At 43.2% G+C, this 25954-nt stretch overlaps 1 protein-coding gene across 4 annotated transcripts; it reads right to left on the bottom strand.

The window, feature by feature from the left end:
• Nucleotides 1-301: 301 nt before the first annotated feature.
• PTGR1 (prostaglandin reductase 1) lies at nt 302-25833 on the bottom strand. Of its 4 annotated transcripts, none has more exons than XM_083819140.1 (11): nt 25815-25833; nt 10762-10859; nt 9986-10092; nt 7701-7746; nt 7089-7148; nt 5828-5995; nt 4529-4646; nt 4073-4228; nt 3099-3204; nt 1926-2044; nt 302-963 (listed from the first exon to the last, which is right to left on the bottom strand). In XM_083819140.1, the coding sequence occupies exons 3-11, from the start codon at nt 10089-10091 to the stop codon at nt 853-855; spliced, it is 990 nt and encodes a 329-aa protein (XP_083675266.1). In that variant the 5' UTR covers nt 10092; nt 10762-10859; nt 25815-25833; the 3' UTR covers nt 302-852. The 4 variants fall into 4 exon arrangements, with proteins under 4 accessions (XP_083675266.1, XP_083675264.1, XP_083675265.1 ...); XM_083819138.1 differs by lacking the exon at nt 25815-25833 and adding an exon at nt 11248-11595; XM_083819139.1 differs by lacking the exon at nt 25815-25833 and adding an exon at nt 10947-10968.
• Between the last annotated feature and the right edge of the window lie 121 nt (nt 25834-25954).

The raw sequence follows: 25954 nt of genomic DNA, 5'->3' as shown, positions 1-25954 counted from the left end.
TTGTTGCTAATCTGAGTCTCCTTCACTCAGCACCATGCAGGTCCTGCACATGAATGTAGCACAGATAGGGCCAGCATATGGATGTCATCTTCAGGGACAGCCAGGGTGAACAGCACGGCAAGCCCAGCTTTAAGGTTACACACCAATCCCCGCATTACTCAAGGAAATACGTGACCTAGCCATACCACCCGTATTGTGGGATCTGCTGGGAGAAATAGGGTGGCTAAAATATTGCAAGCATGTGTGTTAAGTGCAAGGAAGTGAAGAGCAGGGCATTCCACAAAGAGAACTGTGACACAGCTGAAGTATCCGTTATAGGTTTATTTTTTTTTCTTTCCATAGGCCCAGAATAACTAAGATGCCTGTATTTCCTGATATTTTTTTAAAAAAATTGCCAGCCTTTTGAGGAAACTGGGAACCCCTGAACAGTTTGCCTGATCTTTGCTCCCTAATATTGTTTACAAAATTAAATTCCCTCTTGCTGAGTTCTGGACCAAATCAATAGGTAAACATTAGTCATCAGATGTGCCATCAGCTGGAAAACCTTTCAGAATGGCCTTTTTCTTTCTACGAGTCAACTTAGATTTGTTCGAACTACTATTAAATCAGTTACACTTCTGATGAGGTTAAACAGTTTTAAGGCTTTTTTGTTTAGCTTCGGGAAGCAGGTCTCAAGTTCTTCAAGAGCAAACCCACTGGCATACACTTACAGTTATATGACCAGTTATTAAGAGGTTATCTTCACCAACTTCCACCAAAAATATTGAAATATACCTTTTGAACAGTGAGTTAGAAGCACAAAGCTGAACAGAAACATTCTCCTTTGCCTGCCTCCCGAGGAATGTGTGGCCTTCAGACTTTTACAATAGCTTTTCCAAGATTTTCTCCCTTTAACATTCCAATGAAAGCTGCTGGCATGTTCTCAAATCCTTCAGTGACTTGTTCATGGTACTTCACTTTTCCCTGTCAAAAGGAGGAAAGGAAACTGCTGAGTGATCATTCATCAGCTGCTTAGTTTTCACAATCTTCATGAGACTAAATTGCCACCAATGAATTTTCTCCAGCTTGTATGCTCCGTCTGAAACATGCAAGCTGGTGCACAACAGGGTAACTTTGCAAAACTAGGTTTGGGTATAGTGATTCCATAAAAGAATCTGCTTTTGTAGCACGATTCCCCCCCTTGCAGTCAGAAGAGGGAGCAACAGTCACTGCTGAAAAAAATCACCAGGACAGATTTAGTGCTTCTCAGTCCCCAAACAATGGGCAAGTAGATTGTTTCCTCAAAGCCAGGCCTGTTTCTATCTGTAGTGAAGCATGGAATTACAAATCAAAATGATGACCCTCCCCAAATCCTCAATTTGTAAAAGATAAAAGCCTTGTAGCCTTCAATGTTCACGCTCACATATTTTTCACAGCCATGAATCAAGTTTTAAACTCGGCCTCCATTTAGAAAAATAAAATTAAAGAAAAAAAAATCCTGGTAACTCCCTTTAGAGCCCAGCTCCCGGTTCCATAAGGGCACTGATTTTTGCCAGTAATTCCAGCACAACAGTACAGTGGAAATGCTTGCTCATACTACAAATGAGAGGAGATTTCTGAAGGAGAAATAGAGGAATTACTCTAAATAAGAAACTCTTCATTGCCAGAGAATTGTATAGAATGGTTCTGGAAGGATCCTCTTCCAAAGTTTATATGTTTTCTGGGATTCTAATCTAAGACCACAGGCTAATATCGCAAGTCTCAGTGAAGTGGAAGGCATCAGGCATATTCAGCATGGTTTGAGTGTCCTCAAAAGGCTCAAAGATCACGTCAGGTAGAAGAAAATCATACCAGGACCTCAGTTCACCAGCTATGACAAGAGACCCGCCCTTGCAAAGAGGTAAGCAAGTACACCTTTTAAAGAAAATTACCCCTGCCTTTCTTACCTCCAGGACCCATTTCAGCAGTGCCTTCTGACCTTCCTCCCGGCGGTTATTCCAGCGAGTGACAATAAACCCTTCCATATGAAGCTCCTTGAAGATCATTGGAATCTGAACATAAGGTCCTGCAGGAGAAAGAAACCAACCCTCAAGCTGCCTGTAATGGCAGCCTCATTTGAAATGAGACCCAATGCATAAAGAGAGCTTTTAGCCAGTAAAGGACACTGAATCACATTGTTCCAGCCAGAGGCAACTTCAATTCTTTCCAAAAAGAATTTCCAGAATAATAAGATCATGGGTTCAGGGACAGAGCCATCCTGGAAAACAAAGCCCTGAGCTGTTAAAGCTGTGTGAGGCTGAACACCCAGCACTTGTGAAAAGTTTCATTCAGAAGTAAAATGGCCTTTGCCGAGGGGCTTCAGCTTAATCCTCAAAGTACTGTTTTCACTGATTATTAGATAGCCTGCCGAGCTCTGGTGCTCTTGGCTAAGGCTCAAAAAAAGTTACATACATAAAAAAAAGTTCCCTCAGTAATAAAAATGTGTGATAATCTCCCCACTTGAAAAAGCCTGTCCCATTTTTAAAGTGATTTGAGAGTCTAAAGTCAAAAAGAATGTAGTTCCTAAGAACATTCATTTCTTCTAGAATGCAAATTTGGAAAATTTAATGCTATTGAATATTAATTTCAGACATATTTCCCAACAATTTCACCACTAACTGAAACATTAGCACTGATGAGATGGGCGAAGAAAGAAACAAGAACACACAAACAAATTAAAACCAACTGTTTCATCTAAAAACCTGAGGGAAATCCATTTTCTCATCTGAAAGTATGCGTTGTGTAAATGCCATCGTTCCACCACACCTGCTGCCTTCCACTGATCTGTATCTGCTCAGAGCCCTGGGGATTCTTATTTCACAGTCTCTCCTTCATTTCTAATCAGCTGATGTTCTCCATCTGATATGAGTGTGTACTAAGGAGTATGACTGCGTGTACACGTAAGTGTGGTCACACAACAGCTGCCCCAGAGCAGTGGTTTGTTATCTGAATATATACGCACACACGGACTCAACTAGCACGCTGAAACAACCAGCAAAATCTCAGGAATTTCCCACTATGTCCCACTCTGCCGTCACCAAATAGTAACTAAACTTAGAGACATGGAAGTAGGCACACACCTTTCTGGGGCACGGAGTCATTGTACTGAGAGATGGCTCCACAGACTGCAATCCTTCCGTATTTCTTCATGTGGTTGATGGCAATACTGGAGAATTCTCCACCCACCTACACAAAGCAGAGGATGTGCAGCATTAGAGAAAATCCACTCTTTGGCATTGTTTGCCAAAAACTTGCCAGCATTGAGATGTTGTGCTGAAAAGAACAGGTTCAATCAAGGGTGGGAAGTTGACCTCCATTCCTCCAAAGACTGGCTGCAGCAACCCTTACTCTTAGCCAACGCCTACAAGGACTACATCACCTTTCTAAAAATTATCTGTGAACAGAGGGAACCAGTTTTAACTCTGTATCTGCTTCACAAAGCTCGGTATAATGCATACACCAGGTATACTAGGAAATGAAAAAAAAAAAAAAAGTGGGCTCATTCTCTGGCTTGAGGGTGAACTGACATGGTTTGACTGCATCCATACTCTTAAACTCTCCCAGCCTATAGAACAAGACGTTCACATTCAAGCAGCCTACTGAGACCAGTCCACATTGCCTGTTAAAACCTGTTCTACCAGCGAGAGGTCAGAAACTGTAGACAGACTACTCTAGGAATTTTTACAAGCTTGCCTTGCAACTGCTTTGTTTACTGGTACCCTTGTAGCCACTTGGACCACTTAACATGGGACCACTGATCCTCCCTCCGTTTCCAGAAACAGCAGAAGACTGCGTGTTCCAAGGTGGGGCCAGGAATAGACCTGTTCCTCTCTGTTCAGCCTCAATTAGCACTAACAATCCAACTTCGCGTTTCAATGTTTGTTCTGTCTGTTACCACCCACAGCAGCTGCAGAAAAATCTGGGAAGGGAACAGGGAAACAGTAAGCTCTTACAGAACCTACGTATCACTTAGATGAAACTCCATACTGAGTTTCTGCTATAGTCTAAGGAAAATAATAGTCTGTTCAGGTCCGGGCCCTCTTTCTGAACTCACATTGTCAAAGAAACAGTCATAGCCATCGGGAGAGGCTTTACGCAGTGCTTCATCCAAAGATGTAACAGTCTTGTAGTTAAAGGCTTCATCAAAGCCTATTTTTTTCAGATAAGCAACCTTGTCATCTGAGCCAGCACAGCCAACCACTTTGCAACCCTGCAAGGAAAGAAAGAAAAACATTTCTAAACGCCCTCACAACACGGGATGACAGTCAGAGTGTTGGGTGGAGGGCTCTCCCTTACATTCACTTGTTGCGACCATAGGAGTTCCTGAGCTCTAGCAAACCAAAGCTAGCATTGCTACCTCTTCAGCAGCTTGTTCCATCTCAAGAGCTTACTACAGGCATGCCTTCAGCAATGCCTGCCCTCCTGATCATTCATGGCCTTGACCATTCATGGTCTCAGAAGGCCAGGTCAGCCTTCTGAGGTGAAAGGACAAGCAGTTCATGCCACTCACCCCAATTTTAGCAAGCTGCCCCACCACAGAGCCCACAGCGCCCGCTGCAGCATTAACCAGCACTGTCTCTCCTGGCTTCATCTTGCAGACCTCGAACAGACCAAAATATGCAGTAAGGCTGTGAAGAAAAAGAAAGATGCTCAACAAGCAATAAAAGAAAACAGACACAGAGGTCTGAATTGACCACAATAAGGCAAAATATCATCACAACCAGAACAAGATTTAGTTTTCCTCATTCCTTAAAAAATACTATTAAAAAAGAAAAAAGGTGCAACTTTCTAAATTGGCTTGTAAGCACATTTACTTCCATTATAAGGCTACAGCCACTCCAGAAAAATAAGACACACTACTGGGAAGCTGGATGGTGTGGTAGAAGTCTGCCTTATGTGAAAACAGCTTTCCTTGGGCTCACAAGTTGAAGGAGTAAGAAGTAATGAGATCAACTGGCCCAGAATCCCAAGAAGTTTCTCTTTAATTTCTTCTAACTTCAGGTATAGAGCCTCCTTCCCACTTGTTCCTAACTGAAAGGGTGAATTGCTGCTGTCTAGAAAAAGATGCATCTAGAGTGATGTCAGAATGAAATCTGAGGAGTTCTGCATCACTTGGAATACTCCTACAATTTTTAAAGCCTTCTGTGTCAGCAAGACTCATGGAGTCCTGAGCTCCTGTAAAAACTACGCAGAAGGAGATAAGAAATATGAGCAGGATTCTGAGAGAAAGCAATCGTGTGATTATGGCTTCCCCTGCATAATAGCTCTGTCTGCAGCAGTGTGATTTAAAGGACTGCTATTTTCTTCCACCTTACAACAGCTGTCTCTTGCCATTTTGGCAACAATTCTGGAAATACAGCGATAGCAGAAGAGCATAATAGGCAGAAGCAGAATGGCCAATAAACCACTGAAATTTGATCCACTCAGTTAATTAAATAATAGTTAATAATGAATTAATTAATTAAAAATATTAAATAAATTAAATAATAATCCACTCAGGTTAATCCAGACTTGATTCTTTGCAATCCCTCCTGGATCCTCTTCCTGCCTTACCACAAATCCTCAAGGACAGGCACCAAAATCTCCAAGGCAAGTCTCTGATCAAAAGGATGGACCAAACTTCAGACCCTCTGTAGGGTGAGGGCGTCCTGATACATACATGTTTTTTGTGTTTTTTTTTTTTTCTTTTTCTTTTTTAAAGCAGAGTGACCAGACAGTATAGTAGTAGAAAAATACGATGGAAAAAAAATCAGAAACACCCTGCATAGCAAAATCCAGAGGACAGCTTCCTATGAATCATAATACTCACCCTGGCATGCCAACTGTCCCAAGAGCCAGAGATTTGGGGAGTGATTCTGGCCAGCTTGAAGGAAGGAGATGGAGGCCTCTCCCATCAGAGATGAAGTGACTTCTCCAGCCACTGTTAGCCACAACAAAGGCCCCAACCGCAAAAGCTGGATTCTTGCTTTCTACAATCCTGTTCAAGCAAAGAAAAAAGATTTTAAAAAAAGTGAATATCCTGTCAGAGAGAAAATCTTAACTGTCTCTTTCCTCTTCTATTCCTGTTGCCCTTTGATGCAGAAGAAAAGAAATATTTCATGTCAGGACTTTTAGTCCATACCCTACTGATGCTGTAGGCTTCTGATGCCTTCCCTGAAATGGCTACTGTCTCTTATCAGCATAGGAAAACTGGGCATGAGGATTCTAAACTCAGCCTGACCCATGACAAACGACTAACATCAGTCTGGTATGAATTCAGACTGGGTTCCTATGAGCTCAAAGGTAGGAAAGAGGATGCTAGGATTAAAGGATGGAAAAGTGAGAAGCTGAATCACAAACAGGCTACGACAAGCAGTTACCTTTTCAGAAAACCTGCACCTCATTTAAAAGTTGAAGATCCTGAAGAGGGAACCTCTTGTGGTAACAAAATGCTCCTTAGGAACAGATGGAAGGCAGTATCTAATAACAGAAGTTCACACTTAGGATATCTCTACGCAAAATGGAAATTCCACTTTCTCATCCCAACGGGAAGATTAGCTTGGGAAGGAGTAGGTAAGCACCCTTGAAATACTGAAAATATCCCAGCCCTCAGTGTTCCTGCAGAGAACCACAAGAGTAAGAGGCTACAGATGTTCTCAGATGGCTACTTAGAGGCAGCGCAGCAGGAGCAAGCAGACAAAGGGAACCATCTGTATAGCTAAATCATTACCACAAGATTAGAAAAGGATATACTTAAGATCAGATAGCCTTTTGGCTACATCTAGAGTTGCATCTTAGGTGACACTGAGATAGTCACAGCTGGAATTGTAAGCATGCATGGTTTGGGGCTTGCAATTTCTGCACATCAGATTTTAAAACGTGAAGTTGACCCTTCATGCCATGTACAAAAGTTGGCCCTTTGTGCCTCTCCTTGTAATATCGTCTCCAGAAATAACATGTAGTTTGCAACAGAGGCCTAGTTGTTCTCCAAGAAGGCAAAAAAACATGACATAGGCTACAATGTTCCAAGTGTCAGTACATTTCTTCGACATCTGCCGCATGGATGGAAAAAAAAGAACTGAACATCTTACCTGGCAACCTCTGTGCCTATCATTATGTCTCCTTCCTTCATGTCCCTTTGACTGTAAGGTCTGTAACACAGGCAGAGACACAGCTTATTGTAAGCAACTTCAATGATCTTCCAAGTATACTAAGTAGTATCTACTGCCTGACCCAGAAACAGTAATAAGCAGTGCAGCCAAACAGACCACAAAGAGCTTGTCACGGTAATGACGTAATTGGATGTCTTCCATGGACACCTACTCAAGCATACCACCCTGACTGAACACTGAGCTAAAGTGTCCGGGACTGGATAGTGTTAATCTTCCCTGCATGGTCCACCACTATGAAAAGTTTGGGACTCCAAAGAATTATTTCTGAGACTAGAGTCTACCAGACATCCTCATAGCTCTGGGTAAATTTTCCCAGTCTCCTTCTGCTTGAATTACTGACTATTAACACAGGCATATCAGCAACTGACTATTTAGAATATGTATCCTTAAGAACAAGCTTGCTAAAATCTGGGACTCTGGCAATGTGGGACACTCCCAGTACATGTTCTTTTAAGGTTCAGTTGGGAGCTCAAGTGAGTTAGCGAGCAACTTAAAGGGAGGAAAAAAGAAAACAAGGGGAAGAAGACATACCTCATGTAAGGATCAACACTAAGAAACACTGATTCAAGCAGCAACTCTGAAACAAAAGACAAAGCAAATTCCTGGGCATCAGCAGTACAATAAAGCGTAGGTTCCACAAGCCAGTCTTTTAACAAAAACCTTAAGAACTCCCAAAAGTTCAAAAACCCCATATATTAGCATAAAAAAACTACCCAAAAGAAGCTATGACATTCAGTAGCTTTGTCTGGATTACCACTGTGCTCTTACAAGACACTTTCAGAAATGTCTCTCTAGAAAGTTAGCTTCTTTTCTGTCCTGTTTTTCTTTATCTGCCTCCTCTCTCTGCAGAAGACTCAATAGGCCAGAACCCCTGAGCAAAACACGAATTTTTTTGACCTATATATATAAAAAGCCTTCTCAGGATTCATCCAACAGAGGGTGGTAAGAGACCTTGGCACATGTCATATATAAACACCACTTTGCTCCCTTGAACAGAAAGCACATGTTTTCTAGGTAGCTTAATCTGCATTAGCTGTTCACCTCCACCTAATAATGCTTTCTATTGCCCATGCTGCAGCAGCCAAGTTAACATAAGCTAGAAATATATTTGGACACAAATATTCCTCCACAGCTCAGAGTGAGCAGGAAGAAAACTGTGTAACATAGGAAAGACTGCCTCTTTAAAATGACTCCATGTCATGTAAATACCTGTATGCATCACTTTTTGCTTAAATGTGTATGAACTCTACAGAACTACGCATGCTATAAAATTGCTTTCAAGTACCTACAAGAGAGATCATATTTCGAACCTTCAGCTTGTAAACCTAAATAGTACTACTAGCACTTCAATGAGTTTTCTTTGACACACCTGCTAAACTGGAGTAAATTTCATAAAGGACAAACAGTGGAGTGAGGAACAGCATGGTATGGATGTACATGTGAAGCCAAAAATCAAGGTTCATTCTTTTATCAACATTTCCAGCATTAAATAAGTTATTATAGTCTCCACCGTTTTCAAAACTTAAACACATAAGTAAAGCCTGTGTATTTTTTTTCTCTTTTTATTCATATTCTCATGCTGTTACAATGGTCAAAAATCATAGGTAAGCATTGTTAAAAAGCAGATTTTGAATGCAGGCAGAATCTTCCCAGAAGTCTTCCCTTGTTACTTCTTTAAATGAAAGACCAGCCCCAGTTGACTCCAGCCTTAACTACTCCCAGTTACGGCCTCACTCTCACTGCAGTGGGAGTCCCCCATGACTATCTGTCCATACTAAAAAAATCCAAGTAAAATTCTCCTATGAATTCTCCTTCATTCTCCTATGAAGAGAGACCAAGAGAGCTAGGGATGTTCAGCCTGGAGAAGAGAAGGCTCCGGGGAGACCTCATTGTGGCCTTTTAATACTTAATGGGGTCTTATAAAAAGGATGGAGAGGGACCCTTTACTCGGGTAGATAATGACAGGACGGGGGGAATGGTTTTCAACTAAAAGAGGATAGATTTAGCTTAGACATTAGGAAGAAATTCTCCATTATAAGGGTGGTGAGGCAGTGGCACAGGCTGCCCAGAGACGCTGTGGATGCCCCATCCCTGGAGGTGCTCAAGGCCAGGCTGGATGGGGCCTTAGTGGCCTAGTGGGAGGTGTCCCTGCCCATGGCAGGGGGTTGGAACTGGGTGATCTTTAAGGTCCCTTCCAACCCAAACCATTCTGTGATTCTATTAAAAGATTCTTTGAAAACCCACTGCCAGAGGTTACCATCTTCTCCAGCTTCCTGCAAAGGATTTTGCAAGGTAAAGCAGATGACAATTTTACAACAGTAAAGCATGTTTGTGTATTACTAGAATTGCATCACTTGCTGTGGCCAAGGTTCACTTCTCTTTCTCCTCCTAAATTAAACAAATGCCACTTCCTTACAACGGTTGGTGTTGAGGGTGTATCACTTCAGCAATTTTCTCCAGCAAGGCTTATTTGCAAACAGAGTCGAAAACCTCTCTCATGAGGCACCACGTGTGATTAAGTGCTGTGGGACTTCGAAAGGCATGCCAGAGCCACCACATGATGGAGCTAAAGTTCAGCCTCCTAATTCTATGTGTATCATCAGATGCCAGCACGTCTGAAAATGCACTAAACCCATCAGTATACATGTCCTTGAGCAATTGCTCTGCTCTGCAGAGGCACATGGTTTGCCACAAGCCGTGCCAAGCCTTTTTGTGAAAATCTGAGCTAGAGAGACACATGGACAGTTCTACAAATGCACAGCCATACGTCAGCAACACAACAACCTCCAGGCAAAAGCTGATGGGGCTCCACTTACCTCCATCCTTTAGGCTTGGCAGCTCTATCTTTTTCAGGTCAAAGTCGCTGGGCTTGGGGAAACCCTCAAAATGCTTCTTCAGCACCCACACCTTGGCAGTCACCATTCTGCAAAACAAACAGCACAGTCAGTGAGCGCCTGCCAAAGAAACACCAAATAGTGTCAAGCCACTAGCTGGGGCTGCTTGTGATTTTGGGGAACACAAAAGCCCAAGCTTTACTGCCTGCTGTCACACAAGGAGGCTTCTGCTTGCACCCTGCGGCAGCAGCATCTGCCCCAGCACATCTCTGAAAAGCATGCTCACTGCCAAGCAGCCTGGCTGGCAGCAAGCCAGGCAGGGGAAGTCAGCCCCAGCAGGAGGCACAGCTCCCACACTAAAGAAAATGAAGAGGGAAAAACCACTGATTTAAGGAAAAAAAAATGAGAGGGGGGAAAAAAAAAACAACCAAACAGCTAAACTTGCTCTTTTGCCCTGGTCACATGAGATGAGTGGTGAACCTGAACCTGTACAAGCTTGAAACAAACTGCAAGCAAGGAACATGAAGGCAAGAAAAAACTCCTTCAATTCTAAGCCTGTCGGTGACGCCCCACACATCTAAATCAACAGCTTCTGTGGCTGCCAAGTTCAGGGCTTGCAGCTGGGAGCACATCCTCACCAGCGTTTTCCGTGCAACTTGGAAGCAAACACACAGCTTGCATTCGTTTTACCCTCTCGTTCCCTTTATCCTGCCTGTAAGCGAGCACATGCACAAACGCAGAGGAAGAGGAGCTCGTACTTGGAAGAGGCGGCTGGAAAATTGTCTTCTGCTGCCAACCCTCGGTCCTATGCTTCTGTAGCTGGTGCTGTCGGGGTCTGGGCTCCTCGACACGCGTCCTGGAAAGCAAAGTCAGTGTCTCTCATGGCTTTTATCAGCAGAGGGAGCACCACCCTCGGTCCACTCGCCCAGGGCCCAGAGCCAACCTTGTGCAGCCTGGCGCACCCGCCGCGATTCACGCTCCTCCTGCATGGATCCCCACCGACCCCGGAAAAAAAAGCAAAACAAAACAAAACAAAACACATCCTGCCCCAGCTTGCAGTGATGCTTTGTCCCAAAGCTCCACTGCCTCCTGCTCCTCGCTTCCCTGTGCAAATAATCCTGCACAATGCAAAGGGTGGGTGCTCGGGGTGTCGGGGCTCCGTGCCAAAGCACTCCGTGCTAAGGAGCAAGGCCGAAAGCAGCGCCCAGACCCCGCGTACAGCACAAAGGTCAGAGGAAACTTACCGGCAGCTGTTGCATTTGGCCTACATTCTTTTATTATTGTTATTAGGAGTGCAGGCAGCACTCCCTGTCCTTTCCATCCGTTGCTGCTCTGACTTTGGTACCAGCCGTGCTCACCTGTCCCCGTCAGCAAGAAATCATGCTGCAATGCCACAGCAACAACGCAGTGAACCCAGTAGAAGGGCTCACTGGAGGAAAAGGTGAGTTTGCATTAACACAAAGCTGATTTCACTCCCATGTTCACAAGCACCAAGATGTGTTTTTCCTAGCAGTGTGTCCTGTACCCAGGCACACATCCCATAGCACTCCAGCCAGGGACTCTCTGTGTCAGTGGTGCTGGCTCAGCCAGCAGCCACACGTGCATACAAACCTCACAGCCACACAGAAATGCCATCTCCACATCCTGTCCCACCCTGATGAGTCATTAACGACTTACTCTCTGCTTTTTGTCTTTTCTTTATGTGCCTCAAGGCTCCAGCCCTGTTCTTTACCTTCCCACCATTATTTCTTGATAGCTTGATTCTTCTGTGCTTAGACATAAATTGATAAGAAGGAAGTTGCCCAACTCTGATTAGAGGACACTAAAGGATAAATGGCAATGATGCAACATTTTCTGGTGGTTCAGTAAAACCATTAGTGAACTGAACTTGTCATAGCCACTATCTCAGCTTTAAGACCAGCAGCCACTGTACTGTGAAACGACTTTGTTGTCTTTGTTGTCAGTCCCTATGGGTTTCAATAATACATTTACTTTCTGCACTCTCTGTATAACGTGCTGCATAAACTATTACAATCATTTCTCTAAAGAACCAGCCATAATAAAAATCTGAAAAGGGAGAGTCCATGAGACCTACAAAAAGACGACTACTTAACTCATTCCTAACAAGTTCCATGGGAAAAAAAAAAAAAAAAAAAAAAAGCATTTTTGCCTGATAGTCTTGAAAAAGAACCATTAAAGTTTTTAGTGAAATTGAAATCCAAGATGACATTTATTCTGATGTCCTTCAAATCCTCCTTATCCTCTGGTCTAGCCCATCAAGTTATGAACGAGTAAAGTTTTACATTAAACTATCTCAACTTTTTCCATAAAATCAAGCAGCTAGCAGAGAAAGAATAGATTGGGGAATCTCAGCCTTGTGTACTAACCACGTACGTAAGAAAGCCAAGATCCAGCCTGTGTGCAGATACTGCACCTTTGGGGAGGGAATCACACCTCAGTCTCCAGAATCAGAATGGGGAAGGAGATTCGCCACTCAATGGAAAATGGGAGAAGAAAATAAGGAGAGGCGGAAACTTGGATCCCATTGTAGATGCTAGCAACTGGAAGAGAGGTCAGGAATAAAAAAGAGGACAGACAAGTTTGAGAAAATCGTGTTATACCGGAGGCTGAAGAGCTGGTGGTGATTCCTGAACTCAACCTGAGAACCTTCACTCCCTGGAGTAAAGTCCAGGGAGCACAAATTATACTAGTAAAGCTACAGTAAAGAAATCAAATTTCCCTAAATAACCTCAAACATTTGTGTCTTGCAGGGTATAGTTTCCTAGCCTGTGCTTGCCAACTGTGATAAATTAGCGGGTGTTTGTTCATTGTCTTTAAAAGGAATTCAGAGGATCTGCTGAGAAGATAAGGTTTTGCAATTTACGACCTTGTTAAGGGGGAAGACTAAGCAAGTAGATAGTGGGGAGGGGGTGTTGGATAAACATCCTTGGTAAAACAAAGACTCTGTGAAATACTGTTTCCGGCTTCACTACCCTCCCCCTTGAACACGAGCACAACGCATGATCATTGAAAGAAAAACAACGACCCCCAACAACGAACTGCGCAGCTTCAGAAGGTCCAACAAGTCCTGACAAGCCGAAACTTGGATGCTACAAAACGGCGACACTGAAAAGGGAAAGTTGCGTGCTGTGGTGGAGCGGAGACTCCCCAGCCGCCCAGCGCTGTTTTGCTTGTGCCTGCTTACTTAATTAATAAAATATTTCTGATAGACCAAGAAATTTGTATGGTCTCACTTATAACAAATTTGGTGCCGTGACTCGGATGAAGACGGATTGACTGGGAATCCCTCTAGGGGAGGCGCCCCGCCGATTCTGGTGGCCCCGGGAACGGGAAATCCCGCTCGAGCCCTTCACCGACGAACCCCAAATTAGGCACAAGCAAATAAAACCGGTAACCCCAAGCAATCTTTGTGCACGAAGACCGAACGAAGACCCACGGGGTGGGTAAGTATAGGCCGGTGATCCGTTCGGTTGGGGTTGGTGATCCCGGAGTGCGTCTGTGTGAGACGTCCAATTGCGGACGAAGTGAGTGCGGACCCCTCAGTAGTGCGGTTCCCACATCCCGCGAGGGACTGGGCCACGACCAGGGGGAAGCGGCTCTGTGTGTGTGTGAAGGCACTCCGGAAGATGGGACAGAAGAAGAGTAAGCCTTCTGGTCCCATGGGTGGGGTAATGCCTAGTGCTAGGTTGCCCCCTATTCCCCCAGATAGTCCACTGGGGTTAATGATTAAGAATTGGAGTGATTCCCCTTTTAGGCGGGGAAAGGATAAAGTAAAAATGATTCATTATTGTGTTGAAGTTTGGGGAGGTAGGCAAATTATTGGCCCATATTCGGGTCGTTTGAAGACTGGGTTTGCCAAGCCTTAAACGTTTATGTAAGTGCAAAGGAACCTTTTTGTTTAGAGGAGAGCGAATATGCGAGCCTTTGGATTGGCTCAGAGAATCGAGTTAATCTGTACCCTCTGTACCCTTTAAAAGAAAAAAGAGGGGCAAAATTACAAATTGTGGAGCAAGAGATAAAGTACCTGGGTCACCAGTTAAGTAAGGGGACTAAGAAGTTAGACCCAGGCAGAATCAGTGGAATATTGGCTTTAGCATCCCCGCGAACTAAAAAGCAGGTACGGCAACTGTTAGGGTTGACCGGATACTGTAGACAATGGATAGAAGATTATAGTGGAAAGGTTAAATTTTTATATAACAAGCTGAATAAGGATGGATTACTCAAATGGACAAAAGAAGATGAGGAACGACTGAACAAGTTAAAGGAGGAACCAGTACGCCCCCCCCAGTGTTAAGCTTACCAGATTTAAGGAGGCTGTTTTGTTTTTTTTTGTGAACAGCGCAGAAGGCACAGCATACGGAGTGCTGGCCCAAGAATGGGCAGGGAGTAAAAAAAAAAAAAAAAAAAAAAAAAAACCTGTGGCCTATTTGTCTAAATTATTGGATCCGGTTAGCCGGGGTTGGCCAAACTGTTTGCAGGTAGTGGTAGCTGCTGCCTTGTTAGTGGAAGAAGCACAGAAGATCACTTTTGGGGGGGAAATCAAAGTAATATCTCTACACAATATATGCGGGGTACTGCAACACAAGGCAGAGAAATGGATCACTGACGCCAGATTATTAAAATATGAAGGAATTTTGATTTCCTCTCCAAAATTAACCTTAGGAACAACCTCCCTACAGAACCCTGCTCAATTTCTTTATGGGGAACCAAATGAGTCCTTAGGACATGATTGCCTCTGAAATATAGAAGAGCAAACGAAATTGAGACCTGATCTAGAGGAGGTGGAATTACCCATCGGTGAACAGATATATGTGGATGGTTCCTCGAGAGTAGTCGAGGGAAAGCAAAAATCAGGATACGCGTTAGTAAACGAGAAAACATTTGAGATAGTGGAATCTGGACCTTTGAGCCCTAGCTGGTCTGCCCAAGCTTGCGAGCTATATGCCATATTGCAGGCCCTAAAATTGTTGAAAAATAAAAGCGGTACAATATATACAGATTCAAAATATGCTTATGGGGTAGTACATACATTTGGTAAAATATGGAAAGAAAGGGGGCTCATCAATTCACAAGGAAAGGGTTTAATACATCAGAAATTGATTACCCAGGTTTTACAAGCTATCAGAGAGCCCAAAGAAATTGCTGTAGTACATATAAAAGGGCATCAAAAAGGCCTCACCCCTCAGGTTAGGGGTAATAATCTAGCAGATCAGGAGGCAAAAAGGGCAGCATTAATGAGTATAAGAATTATAAGAACGAGGGAAGATTGCCCAGACTGTGGGAAATACTTAATACTTATACTTAATATATAATAATTAATATAATAATTAATAATATAATAATATATAATAATGCTTAATATAATACTTAATACTGTGGGAAAGGCTTAAAGGAATTTCCATGTTATGATTGCTGGAGTGAATGGGGAGTTGATGGGATTGAATGCAATTGTTCAGAGGAAGAAAGCCCGCCTTATAAAAACTGCTACAAGTGCGGGCCGACTAACTCCCTGTGGTCGAATGGACCCATTCCCCTCCCCTTACTCTGTTTCACTAATACAGAAGAAGACAAGATGACACAAATGGGGGTTCAAAAAAAAAAAAATAAAAAATAAAATAAAGGGAAATGGGTACTGCCTGATGGACGGGAAGTGTTACCAAAATCAGTAGCTATGAGGGTGCTACGGAGATTTCATGAACAGACGCACTGGGGTACTCGGGCGTTGGTGGATCAATTTGCCACATATTATATGTGTATAGGGATTTATAATATAGCAAAGAGGATCGTAAATGATTGCATAACTTGTCGGAGGGTAAATGCTCAACACATGAGAAAAAGGGTCCCGGGAGGAGGACGAGAATTGGCACATCGACCTTTTGCAAAGATTCAATTAGATTTTACTGAACTTCCAAAAACGGGGCGATATAGATACTTGTTAGTTATTGTAGACCACCTCACAAACTTTGTTGAAGCATTCCCTACGGCAAGGGCCACAGCTCAAACCGTGGTAAAGATATTATTAGAAAGCATCATACCCAGATACGGGGTAATAGAAGCAACTGACTCTGATCGAGGCCCACACTTTGTGTCAAAGGTATCCCGAGACACGATGAAGGCTCTGGGAATTAAATGGGAATATCACACTCCCTGGCATCCTCTGAGTTCGGGAAAGGTAGAACGAATGAATGGTGAAATTAAAAGCAACTAACAAAGCTTATGATAGAGACTAAAACCTCCTGGGTGAAATGTTTACCGCTTGCACTATTGAATATCCGGACATAGCCCCGAGCCGATGTCGGAATCTCACCTTTTGAAAGGCTGTATGGTATGCCTTATGATTTAGAGATGCCATCTGATCACCCCCAGGTACAGGATATCCAATTAAAACCTTATTTAATACAGCTTATGAACCAACGGAGGGAGTTGCAAGCGAAAGGCTTGGTGGCTATGTAAGAAATGGTCCAGCAATTCGTGCCACTAAGGGGTTTTGAAGGGTTAACATTGAGGCCTGGGTTTAGGCGCGAAAAGAACAAGGGATTTCTTCGGAGAAAAACTACTGACTTTGCACGGATGTGCAGTAACTTCTGATAGCCGGCCAAGAGACCACCAGATAAGGAGGAAGAATGAGAGCCTTCCTGTCTTCCTGTCTCCCTGGACCACCAGATAAGGAGGAAGAATGAGGGCCTTCCTGTCTCCCTGTTCGAGCAGCCCCTGAGAAAGTAACAGAGACTGATAAGCAGGCGACATCGGATTCGGGAAACCAATTATAATAACCTTGCCTCTTTTAGAAGTAGTAATAAATATGTATTAGCCTAGGAGTATAAAAAAGTAGATGCCTTACGTAACGGGTGTGCGTCCTGGTGGAGCAGAGACTCCCGGCGCACCCAGCGCTGTTTGCTTGCCTCTATTCATTTAATAAATTGTAAACTTTGATTGTAATCCTATTTGGGACTCAGTCATTTATAACAATTGGGGGCTCGTCCGGGATGGTCTTGGTTCCTGAATTCTGACTTGATCTAGGAGGGGCGCCCCCACCATTTGGTGGCTCCTGTTCGAGTCAGGTCGGGGCTAACACCATCCTGAACCTGAATAAGGGCAAGCAAAGATTTAGATTTTTTTATGAGCTCCCTTTGCCGGCTGCAGCACTATATTTTGCCCGTAATTCTGCGCGCGAAGATCCGAACGAAGACGACGGAGTCGTAAGTATTTAATGTGTATACCGTTCGGTTGGGTGGGTTTCGGTTGCCTGTGTGTGTGAGAGTGTGACTGAGACGGAACGTAGTTCCGAAGCGATTGTGGAGGTCTTCTAACCGCGGTTCCAATCTCCCGCGAGGGACTTGGCCGGTGAAGGACCGAAGCGATTCCTATAGGATTCGTGGGTGGGTGATAGGTCCTAAACCCCCTGCAAGACACTCTCACTAAGGCAACCAAGGGCTGTAGGAATTGCCACAGTAAAATTCCTAGATGGGTCAGACAAAATTGAAGACCCGGGACCAGAGAAAAGGGAGCAAATTACCAGACATACCACCAGAAAGTCCATTAGGGATAATGATTAGAAATTGGAACGATAGGGGCCCCAGAAAAGGAAAAAGCAAAGTAAAAATGATTCAGTATTGTATGATAGAATGGCCAAAGGAGCCTTTAAGACCACATGTCTTTTGGCCTATTTTCGGATCTTTTGAAGACTGGGTTTGCCAGGCTTTAAATCTACATGTTAACTCAAAGGAACCTTTTAGCCAGGAGGAAAGTGATTATGCAGGATTATGGATCAGGATCTCACGTCCTTTTCCAGCCTCAATATTTACACTAAAAGCAGACGAGAAGTTTGACGAAGAAGAGAACAAAAAAAAAAAAATAAAAAAATAAAAAAAAAGGAAAAAGAAAAAGATGATGAATGGGAGTCATTGGATAACCTACCACCTCTATATCCTAACAATCCACCCCCGGTGGTGCATCTTGTAATCCTGTTTTGTTCTTAAATGTTTTGACTGTGTCAAGGAGGAAGGTGGGAGCATTATCTAAGTAACAGTTTAAAAGTTTGGGTATATTCGCGGTGGTGTTCGGTCAGTTTCCCAAGTATCGGGGGAGAGGGGCTGACTGATTATCAAAGTGGTAGAACGGAGAGTCACTTCTTTGGTGGTTCGGGCCTGAGCCCTAGGAATTTGGTAAGAAGGGGGAGAGCGAATTTATTTAGGCCTCAATACCTTTTTAAACCCCCATCTTGACGGATACACAGGAGTGATTCCTTGTTTTGTGTAGGCTTACTAACAAAGTGCATGAGAAAAATTAGCATTTGGCTTGAAATTCGGTCTTATTGAAATGTAAATTTTGTGGAAAAGGTGTTATTGTTTGTCTAGAAGACAGAAGGCCGAGTGCTTCAGGTGTTTTTCCGAAGTCCTGCGGATTTATGATTGGAATGGGGCTCATTAATAATCTGAAATAGTAAAGTTTGTATGTGGAAAGAAGAGTTTAATCCCAGAGAATTGGGACATTTGGGAAGAAGATTAGGAAAAGATAGTAAAAACCTGCAATAAAAAGGTTTGCGTGGAAATTGAAACAAGGGACAGTAACTAATATAAATAAATAAAAGGGAATGGGAAATCAAGGAAAAGGAGAAAATCCAAAAAAAAAAAAAAAAGACGTCCTAAAAAAGAAAAAGCCTCCTTGGGTGCATATTGGCACATTGGAAGGATATTGTTAGAAATGGGGGCACAGAAAGCAAGAGGACTTTCACTAAGTATTGCAATCAATGGTGGCCACTATATAAACTAAATGGCCACTTTATGGATCAATCGACTATAACAGTGTCTTGCAATTAATGTTTTTGAGGAGAGAAGGAAAATAGGATGAAATGTTGTATAGTGATATGTTGTTTCAGCATGTTGGAGGGAAAAGGTTTGGAATTAAGTTGGCCCCTGACTGAGCATTTGGTGTTGGCATTAGAAAAGTACGGGCTGGAGAAAGATAAAGGAAGTGTTAAAAGGGTTGTTGAAGGTGTTAAAGGTTGTGTGGCATGTAGTATTTAACAGAGCTGTTTGAAGTTGAATGAGCAGGGGAAGAGGATGTAGGAATGTTAATAGTTCCGTCTCAACCCGAGGCTGAGATCTCTAAATCGCGGGTGTGAGCCCTCTGGGGCAGGGGGACCGTGATGGGTCCGAGAGAGTTGTCGTGGAAACAGAAAAGCAGCTAACTCTTGAAACAACCTGAGTTCCTGTGTGAGCTCAGATTGCCAATGGGACCGCTCAGGGAACTGTCAACGATTGCATTCCCCTGACCGACCCCCTCACTGAGACCCTAATCACCCCGGAAATTATGTAAATACCAAAATCTGGTTAAAATGGGAAATGAGAATCTGTTCCAACAAGGTCCAAAAGAAACCCCTATGGAATTTTTGAATTTTTGGACCAACTTTGAAATGCAATGAGAAAAAAAAATGGACCTGGCTTAAAAACAAACAAACAAACAAACAAACAAACAGAGGCAACTGGCTAGCCTCTTTCCAGGGCAATCGGCCCCTGATATCAGAAAGAAATTGTCTTAGGCTGCAGGACAAACTTACAACAGTCAGGAATAACGGGGACCTGGGGCATCTACCCTAGCAGGTCCACTAGTTGAAATAAAGCTAGGAAACGAAGACAGAGGCTTGAATTTTTTGTTGGTTATGGGAGCTTCTTTCTCTGTGTTAGTCAGTAAATGTAATAGGAGCAACATATTCAGTGTTAAATAGTTTAAAAGGACGATTAGGAACTAAGACAACTACAATAATTGGAGCCACAGGGAAGGAGGAGGAACGGCCATTCTTACGACCCCTTGATTTGCGTTTTGGGGGTAAGGAACTAACCCATGAATTTTAGTATGTACCAGAATGCCCGATGCCACTCTTGGGACGGGATCTATTAGCCAAATTAGATGCAACAATAACCTTTGAGGATGGAGAATTAATAATGAAGGTACCTGAGTCCAAAGTAGGACAAATTCTACTCAAAGTAGGACAAAGATAAACCCTTTGTTAATATTCCAAGAGAAGTAGAAAATGCAGTTATACCAGCAGTATGGGAAACAGATGTACCAGGGAAGTCGAAACTGGCACAACCGGTAAAGGTGGAATTAAAGAAAGGAGCCAAACCTGTTTGAATCAAAAAATATCCACTTAAGATAGAAGCTAGGCAGGGGATAGTGAAAATTATTGACAAATTTCTCAAATATCAGATTCTGGAAGAATGTAAATCGGAATACAATACTCCAATTTTTCCAGTAAAGAAGCCAAATGGCGAGTATAGATTTGTACAAGATCTTAGAGGAATAAATGAAATAACAAAGGACATTCACCCAGTAGTAGCTAATCCTTACACATTGTTAACATCTGTGAAAGGGAAATATAAATGGTTTACCGTGATAAATTTAAAGGATGCCTTCTTTTGCATACCTCTTGATAAAGATAGTAGAAAATTATTTGCCTTCGAATGGGAAAACATATTGAAGTTTTTGGACCACATATGGTAACAACCATTTTAGAACAAAAGGGGGGCCACTGGTTATCACCCAGCCGGATGATGAAATATCAGGCAATACTAACTGAACAAGATGACATAACCTTGAAAACGACTAACCTGTTATATCCAGCAGTATTTCTAGGAACCGTTCCAGAAGAAGGACCGTTGGAACACAATTGTGTGGAAATAATCGAACATAAGCCAGCCACAAAGATTTGAAGGATGTACCCCTTGAAAGGTATTCAGTGGGAATACCACACTCCGTGGCACCCACAAAGCTCAGGGAAAGTAGAAAGGATGAATCAAACAATAAAACAACAATTGGCTAAGTTAATGATCGAGACACAGCTGCCCTGGACGAAATGCTTACCATTGGCGCTTTTAAACATAAGAACTAAACCACACAATGAGACTGGATTATCATCATATGAAATGTTATATGGTATGCCTTATTCTCAAGGGATGCCCCTAGGGAACAATGTAGTTGAGGATCATAGTATCCAGAAATACATAATTACCATTGGAAGGAGATTACAGGAGCTAAGAGAAATTGGGATGATGACTCAGACACCACCTTTAGGATTTGCTATTCATAAAATACAACCAGGAGACAAGGTCTTAATAAAAACCTGGAGAGAAGAATCATTGAACCCCCGATGGGAGGGACCGTACCTTGTTTTACTTACTACTGAAACAGCTGTGAGAACGGCAGAAAGGGGTTGGACCCACGCATCCAGAATAAAAGGACCAATAACTACCGAAGCCTGGAGGGTTGAGTCCACTCCTGGGGAACTGAAACTGAGATTAAAGAGGAACTGATATCCCAGCAATAAGGTTCTGCATGAATTAAGGGCACTGGATAAAGAGGACAAGTCTGAAGGGAGGAAAGGGAGAAGGCAAGACCGGGGTAGGACCCTCCACTGCGGTGTGTATGGTCTACCGAGGGAGGCAACCCCTATGGGTATTGACTGCCGAGTGAGAGGGCCTCGACCGGACTTCTCCCGCGCTAAGATCAGGTTGTCCTGAGAAAAGTAACATGAGAATCTCTTAAACCCATAATGAAATTGTGATTAGTTTTTCCAGGAGCTGGATCACCCCGAAGGGCTGAATGGTAACACAAGCTCTGAAAGCGGGCCCAACCTCATGATTGAAGGCGTTTCCCACACTCTCAAGATTGGACGACGAAAAAGGATAAGAAATGCTATACTTTCTGGTATTGTTTCTACAGGGGCAATTGGGCCATGGGCAAGAATGGAAGAATAACTTTTTCACTTTGGGGGAGGAAGTGGCTAGGGCCTTTAACCTTAGTAACTGCTGGATTTGTGGAGGACCGGGGGGAACTGAAAGTTGGCCCTGGGTAGCAGGCCCAGTTGAACCCAAGTGGTGGGTCAGTAATCTGAGCGAAGTTCATAATGGGAAGCAATTTTGGAAAGAGGAAGGAGGCCCATGGCAGTTACACTCGTCAGCTCGGGGTGTATACTGCTTGAACAGAACAGGAACAGTGGCGGTGGGAAAAAGCATTTGCAATTGGACTCTGTCACCTGGATATGATTGTATCGATCCTGGATGTAGTCCTATAAACTGTACAGCACGTAGTGGGAAATGGAACACCACACATGTTCAGCTGAGAAATGGGACTTGGCTGAAATGCTCATACAGAGAATTTTTTTGGATCCGGATGTGAAACTGTGGCAAGAGCCCAAGCGGGGGGACAATTCGATAGTCGAATCTTAGACTGTCAACATGATAACACAACTAAGGAACAGCATGTGGTGCGGGTCTATCGCTGGAGATGGCAGAATGAAAATGGGAGGCGAGTGTTCTTTAAGCATTTCTGGTCAGCTTATAATATAACTGGCCACCAAGGAGAACTGAATTGTGACTGTAAGTGGAAACCCGATGCGGGAGCTTGGAAGTGCGCATATACGAGTACGAACGGGGCAGACATTGTAACAGGACCACTCGGTAACAAGGACACTCTGTATTATCACGCCCCAAGGGCTGAAAAGGGATGGAATGGTCCTTTTCCAAATGGGACATGGGCCCTAAAGGGACATTATTGGGTGTGTGGCAAACATGCTTACAAGAGGCTACCTGAAAATTGGTCGGGAGTATGCTATGTGGGGTACATAAGACCCTTGTTCTTTTTATTGTCACAAACACAAGGAGATCATTTAGGAATAAGATTATATGATGACCTGAACAGAGTGAAACGATCTATAGATACTTCCTTAACCGGGGGTAGTGCCCAAAAGTGGGGAAAGGATGAATGGCCTCCTGAAAGAATCATACAGCATTATGGGCCAGCCACCTGGAACCCAAATGAGTTGATATCAGGAGCCCGAGAACCTATTTATAATTTGAACCGAATAATTAGGTTGCAAGCTATCCTCGAGGTTGTAACAAATCAAACAGCGACAGCCTTGGATCTTTTGGCTGACCAATCCACTCAAATGAGAAATGCTATATTCCAACATAGAATGGTCTTAGACTATTTACTAGCAGAAGAAGGGGGAGTATGTGGAAAACTGAACGATTCTAATTGTTGTCTACAGATTGATGATAATGGAAAAGTGGTCAAGCAGATAACAAAGGAAATTAGAAAGTTAGCCCACGTCCCAGTACAAACTTGGAAGGGTATGGATTGGGATTTCTTTTCATGGTTGCCTGGTGAACCATGGGTTAAAAGGATGCTGTTTTTATTTTTATGTGGTGTAATGACATTATTGTTTATACCTTGTATGATACCTTGCTTTACGTTGTTGATACGGCGAGTAATAAATAGCACCCAATTTGTGATGACTTCAGTGGAGAGAAAAGGTGACGTGTCGATAATAATGCTTAAGAAGTGGACACCCCGAGAACTGACTGATGAAATCCAATTGTTACTGACAAAGGTTGAAGGAGAGACACGAATTGATGATTAAAAAAAAAAAAAGGGAGGAATTGTAAGAAATGGTCCAGCAATTCGTGCCACTAAGGGGTTTTGAAGGGTTAACATTGAGGCCTGGGTTTAGGCGCGAAAAGAACAAGGGATTTCTTCGGAGAAAAACTACTGACTTTGCACGGATGTGCAGTAACTTCTGATAGCCGGCCAAGAGACCACCAGATAAGGAGGAAGAATGAGAGCCTTCCTGTCTTCCTGTCTCCCTGGACCACCAGATAAGGAGGAAGAATGAGGGCCTTCCTGTCTCCCTGTTCGAGCAGCCCCTGAGAAAGTAACAGAGACTGATAAGCAGGCGACATCGGATTCGGGAAACCAATTATAATAACCTTGCCTCTTTTAGAAGTAGTAATAAATATGTATTAGCCTAGGAGTATAAAAAAGTAGATGCCTTACGTAACGGGTGTGCGTCCTGGTGGAGCAGAGACTCCCGGCGCACCCAGCGCTGTTTGCTTGCCTCTATTCATTTAATAAATTGTAAACTTTGATTGTAATCCTATTTGGGACTCAGTCATTTATAACAGCTAGATATAGCAATCCATAGGATACAACCTGGAGATAGGGTTCTAATTAAGACATGGAAAGAAACGTCTTTAACACCACGGTGGGGAGGCCCCTATGTTGTTTTACTTATCACAGAGACGGCTATCCGGACGGCTGAGAAGGGGTGGACACATGCCAGTCGCGTGAAAGGACCGATCCAGACAAGTGAATGGGAAGCGGTCGCAGGCCCTGATGACTTAAAGCTCACGTTGAAACGAACTCGATAAGTATGGTCTAACTGTCTATGTATCGTAAAAAAAAAAAGGAGGAAAGGGGACCTGTTTGATCAGAAAAAGGTCGCGGTTACCTGAGAAACTCCCCTGAAGAACACTGCTGCTGCCAAGAAGAACTTGCACCTTGTAGTTCGCTGCAACCGAACTGACAAGCGAGGCAGAGAGTGAAACGGTGGGGAATTACGTGGCCAGGTAAAGAACTCTGGAAAATGGGCCCTAGCCATTTTTTTTGCGATACATAGTAATGGGTACGATTGTTTACACTGTTCCTGGGTCTGCGCACCCTCACAAACCTTTTAAATGGAGCCTGATTAGAAGGGAAGATCACCATGTTGTTCAGCAGATAACTACTGCTGGGGGACTGATAGGGAAGGCATCATCTATATAAAGAAGGAAGAGACTAAGAGTCCCCAACGGGTGGGACCAAATCAGAAACTGTCGGGGAGTGTTTTGAGGATTCAGCCTACACAAGCTTTTAGAATGCTAACTCCTAATAGCCCTAAACCACTGGAGGTTGCTAATAAATCAGTAAACCCGGAGTATGGGATTAGAAATGAAGGGGTGACCGGGAATAACATATGGAGAATCATGAATGCTAGTTATCAGTTGTTGAATCAACCAAATCCAGACGTGCCTAGACCTTGCTGGTTATGTCTTGATATAAGGCCCTCATATTACGACGCCATTGGGGATCTGGGAGAAACCACCCGTTCAAACGAAACCGATCCCCCACAATGCAATTGGGGAAGGGATGTAGGAATAACGTTAACGGAAGTAACTGGGAATGGCAGGTGCGTAGGCACGGTCCCTGGTGAGAAGTTCCATCTATGCAATATTACAGAAAATGTTACACAATTAGACAAAGAAAAATGGTTAATACCAGCAGATAATACCAGATGGGTATGTTCGTCTCTGGGGGTAACTCCATGCTTATCTTTGAAATTGTTCAACTCGTCTCATGATTTTTGTGTACAGGTAGTAATTATACCTAGGATTCTTTACCATTCTGAGGAGTATATGTACATCCAACATGCTATGGCAAAAAAAAAAAAAAACACTTAAGGAAGAGAGAGCCTATTACGGCTATCACTTTAGCCACTCTGATGATTCTGGGGGCTGCAGGAGCCGGAACTGAAATTACCTCTCTGGTAAAACAAAGCCAAGAATTTACCTCTCTACGCATTGCTGTAGATGAGGATTTGGCCCGTATCGAGCAATCTATATCAGCTTTAGAGAAATCTGTACGACAAAATCGTAGGGGATTAGATCTGATTTTTCTACAACAAGGAGGATTGTGTGCAGCCCTACGAGAGGAGTGTTGCGTATATGCAGATCATACGTGAGTAGTAAGGGATACAATGACTAAATTGAGAGAAGGGCTAGAAAAACAAAAAAATAGAAAATGAAGCCCACCAGAATTGGTATGAATCCTGGTTTAATTACTCACTTTGGCTCACTACACTGCTATCAACTATAGCAGGACCTTTGTTGCTGCTCATATTAACACTAACTTTTGTACCATGTATATGCAATCGAATAATCGCGATTGTAAAAAAAATCGATTAGAGGCAGCTCACCTTATGCTTGTGCGTGCGAAATATGAATCTCTTGAACAGGAGGAGGATGACGCAGAAACTTTAATATTGAGCAAACAAGTGCTTCAAAAATTCATCAATGAACAAAATATGTTAGAAAAAGAAAAAGGAGGGATTGTGAT

This window comes from Anser anser (genome assembly GCF_964211835.1).
Source record: "Anser anser genome assembly, chromosome: Z".
Taxonomy (NCBI): domain Eukaryota; kingdom Metazoa; phylum Chordata; class Aves; order Anseriformes; family Anatidae; genus Anser; species Anser anser.
Note: the sequence above shows the minus strand (reverse complement) of the source record. Positions and strands in the feature narration are given on the sequence as shown.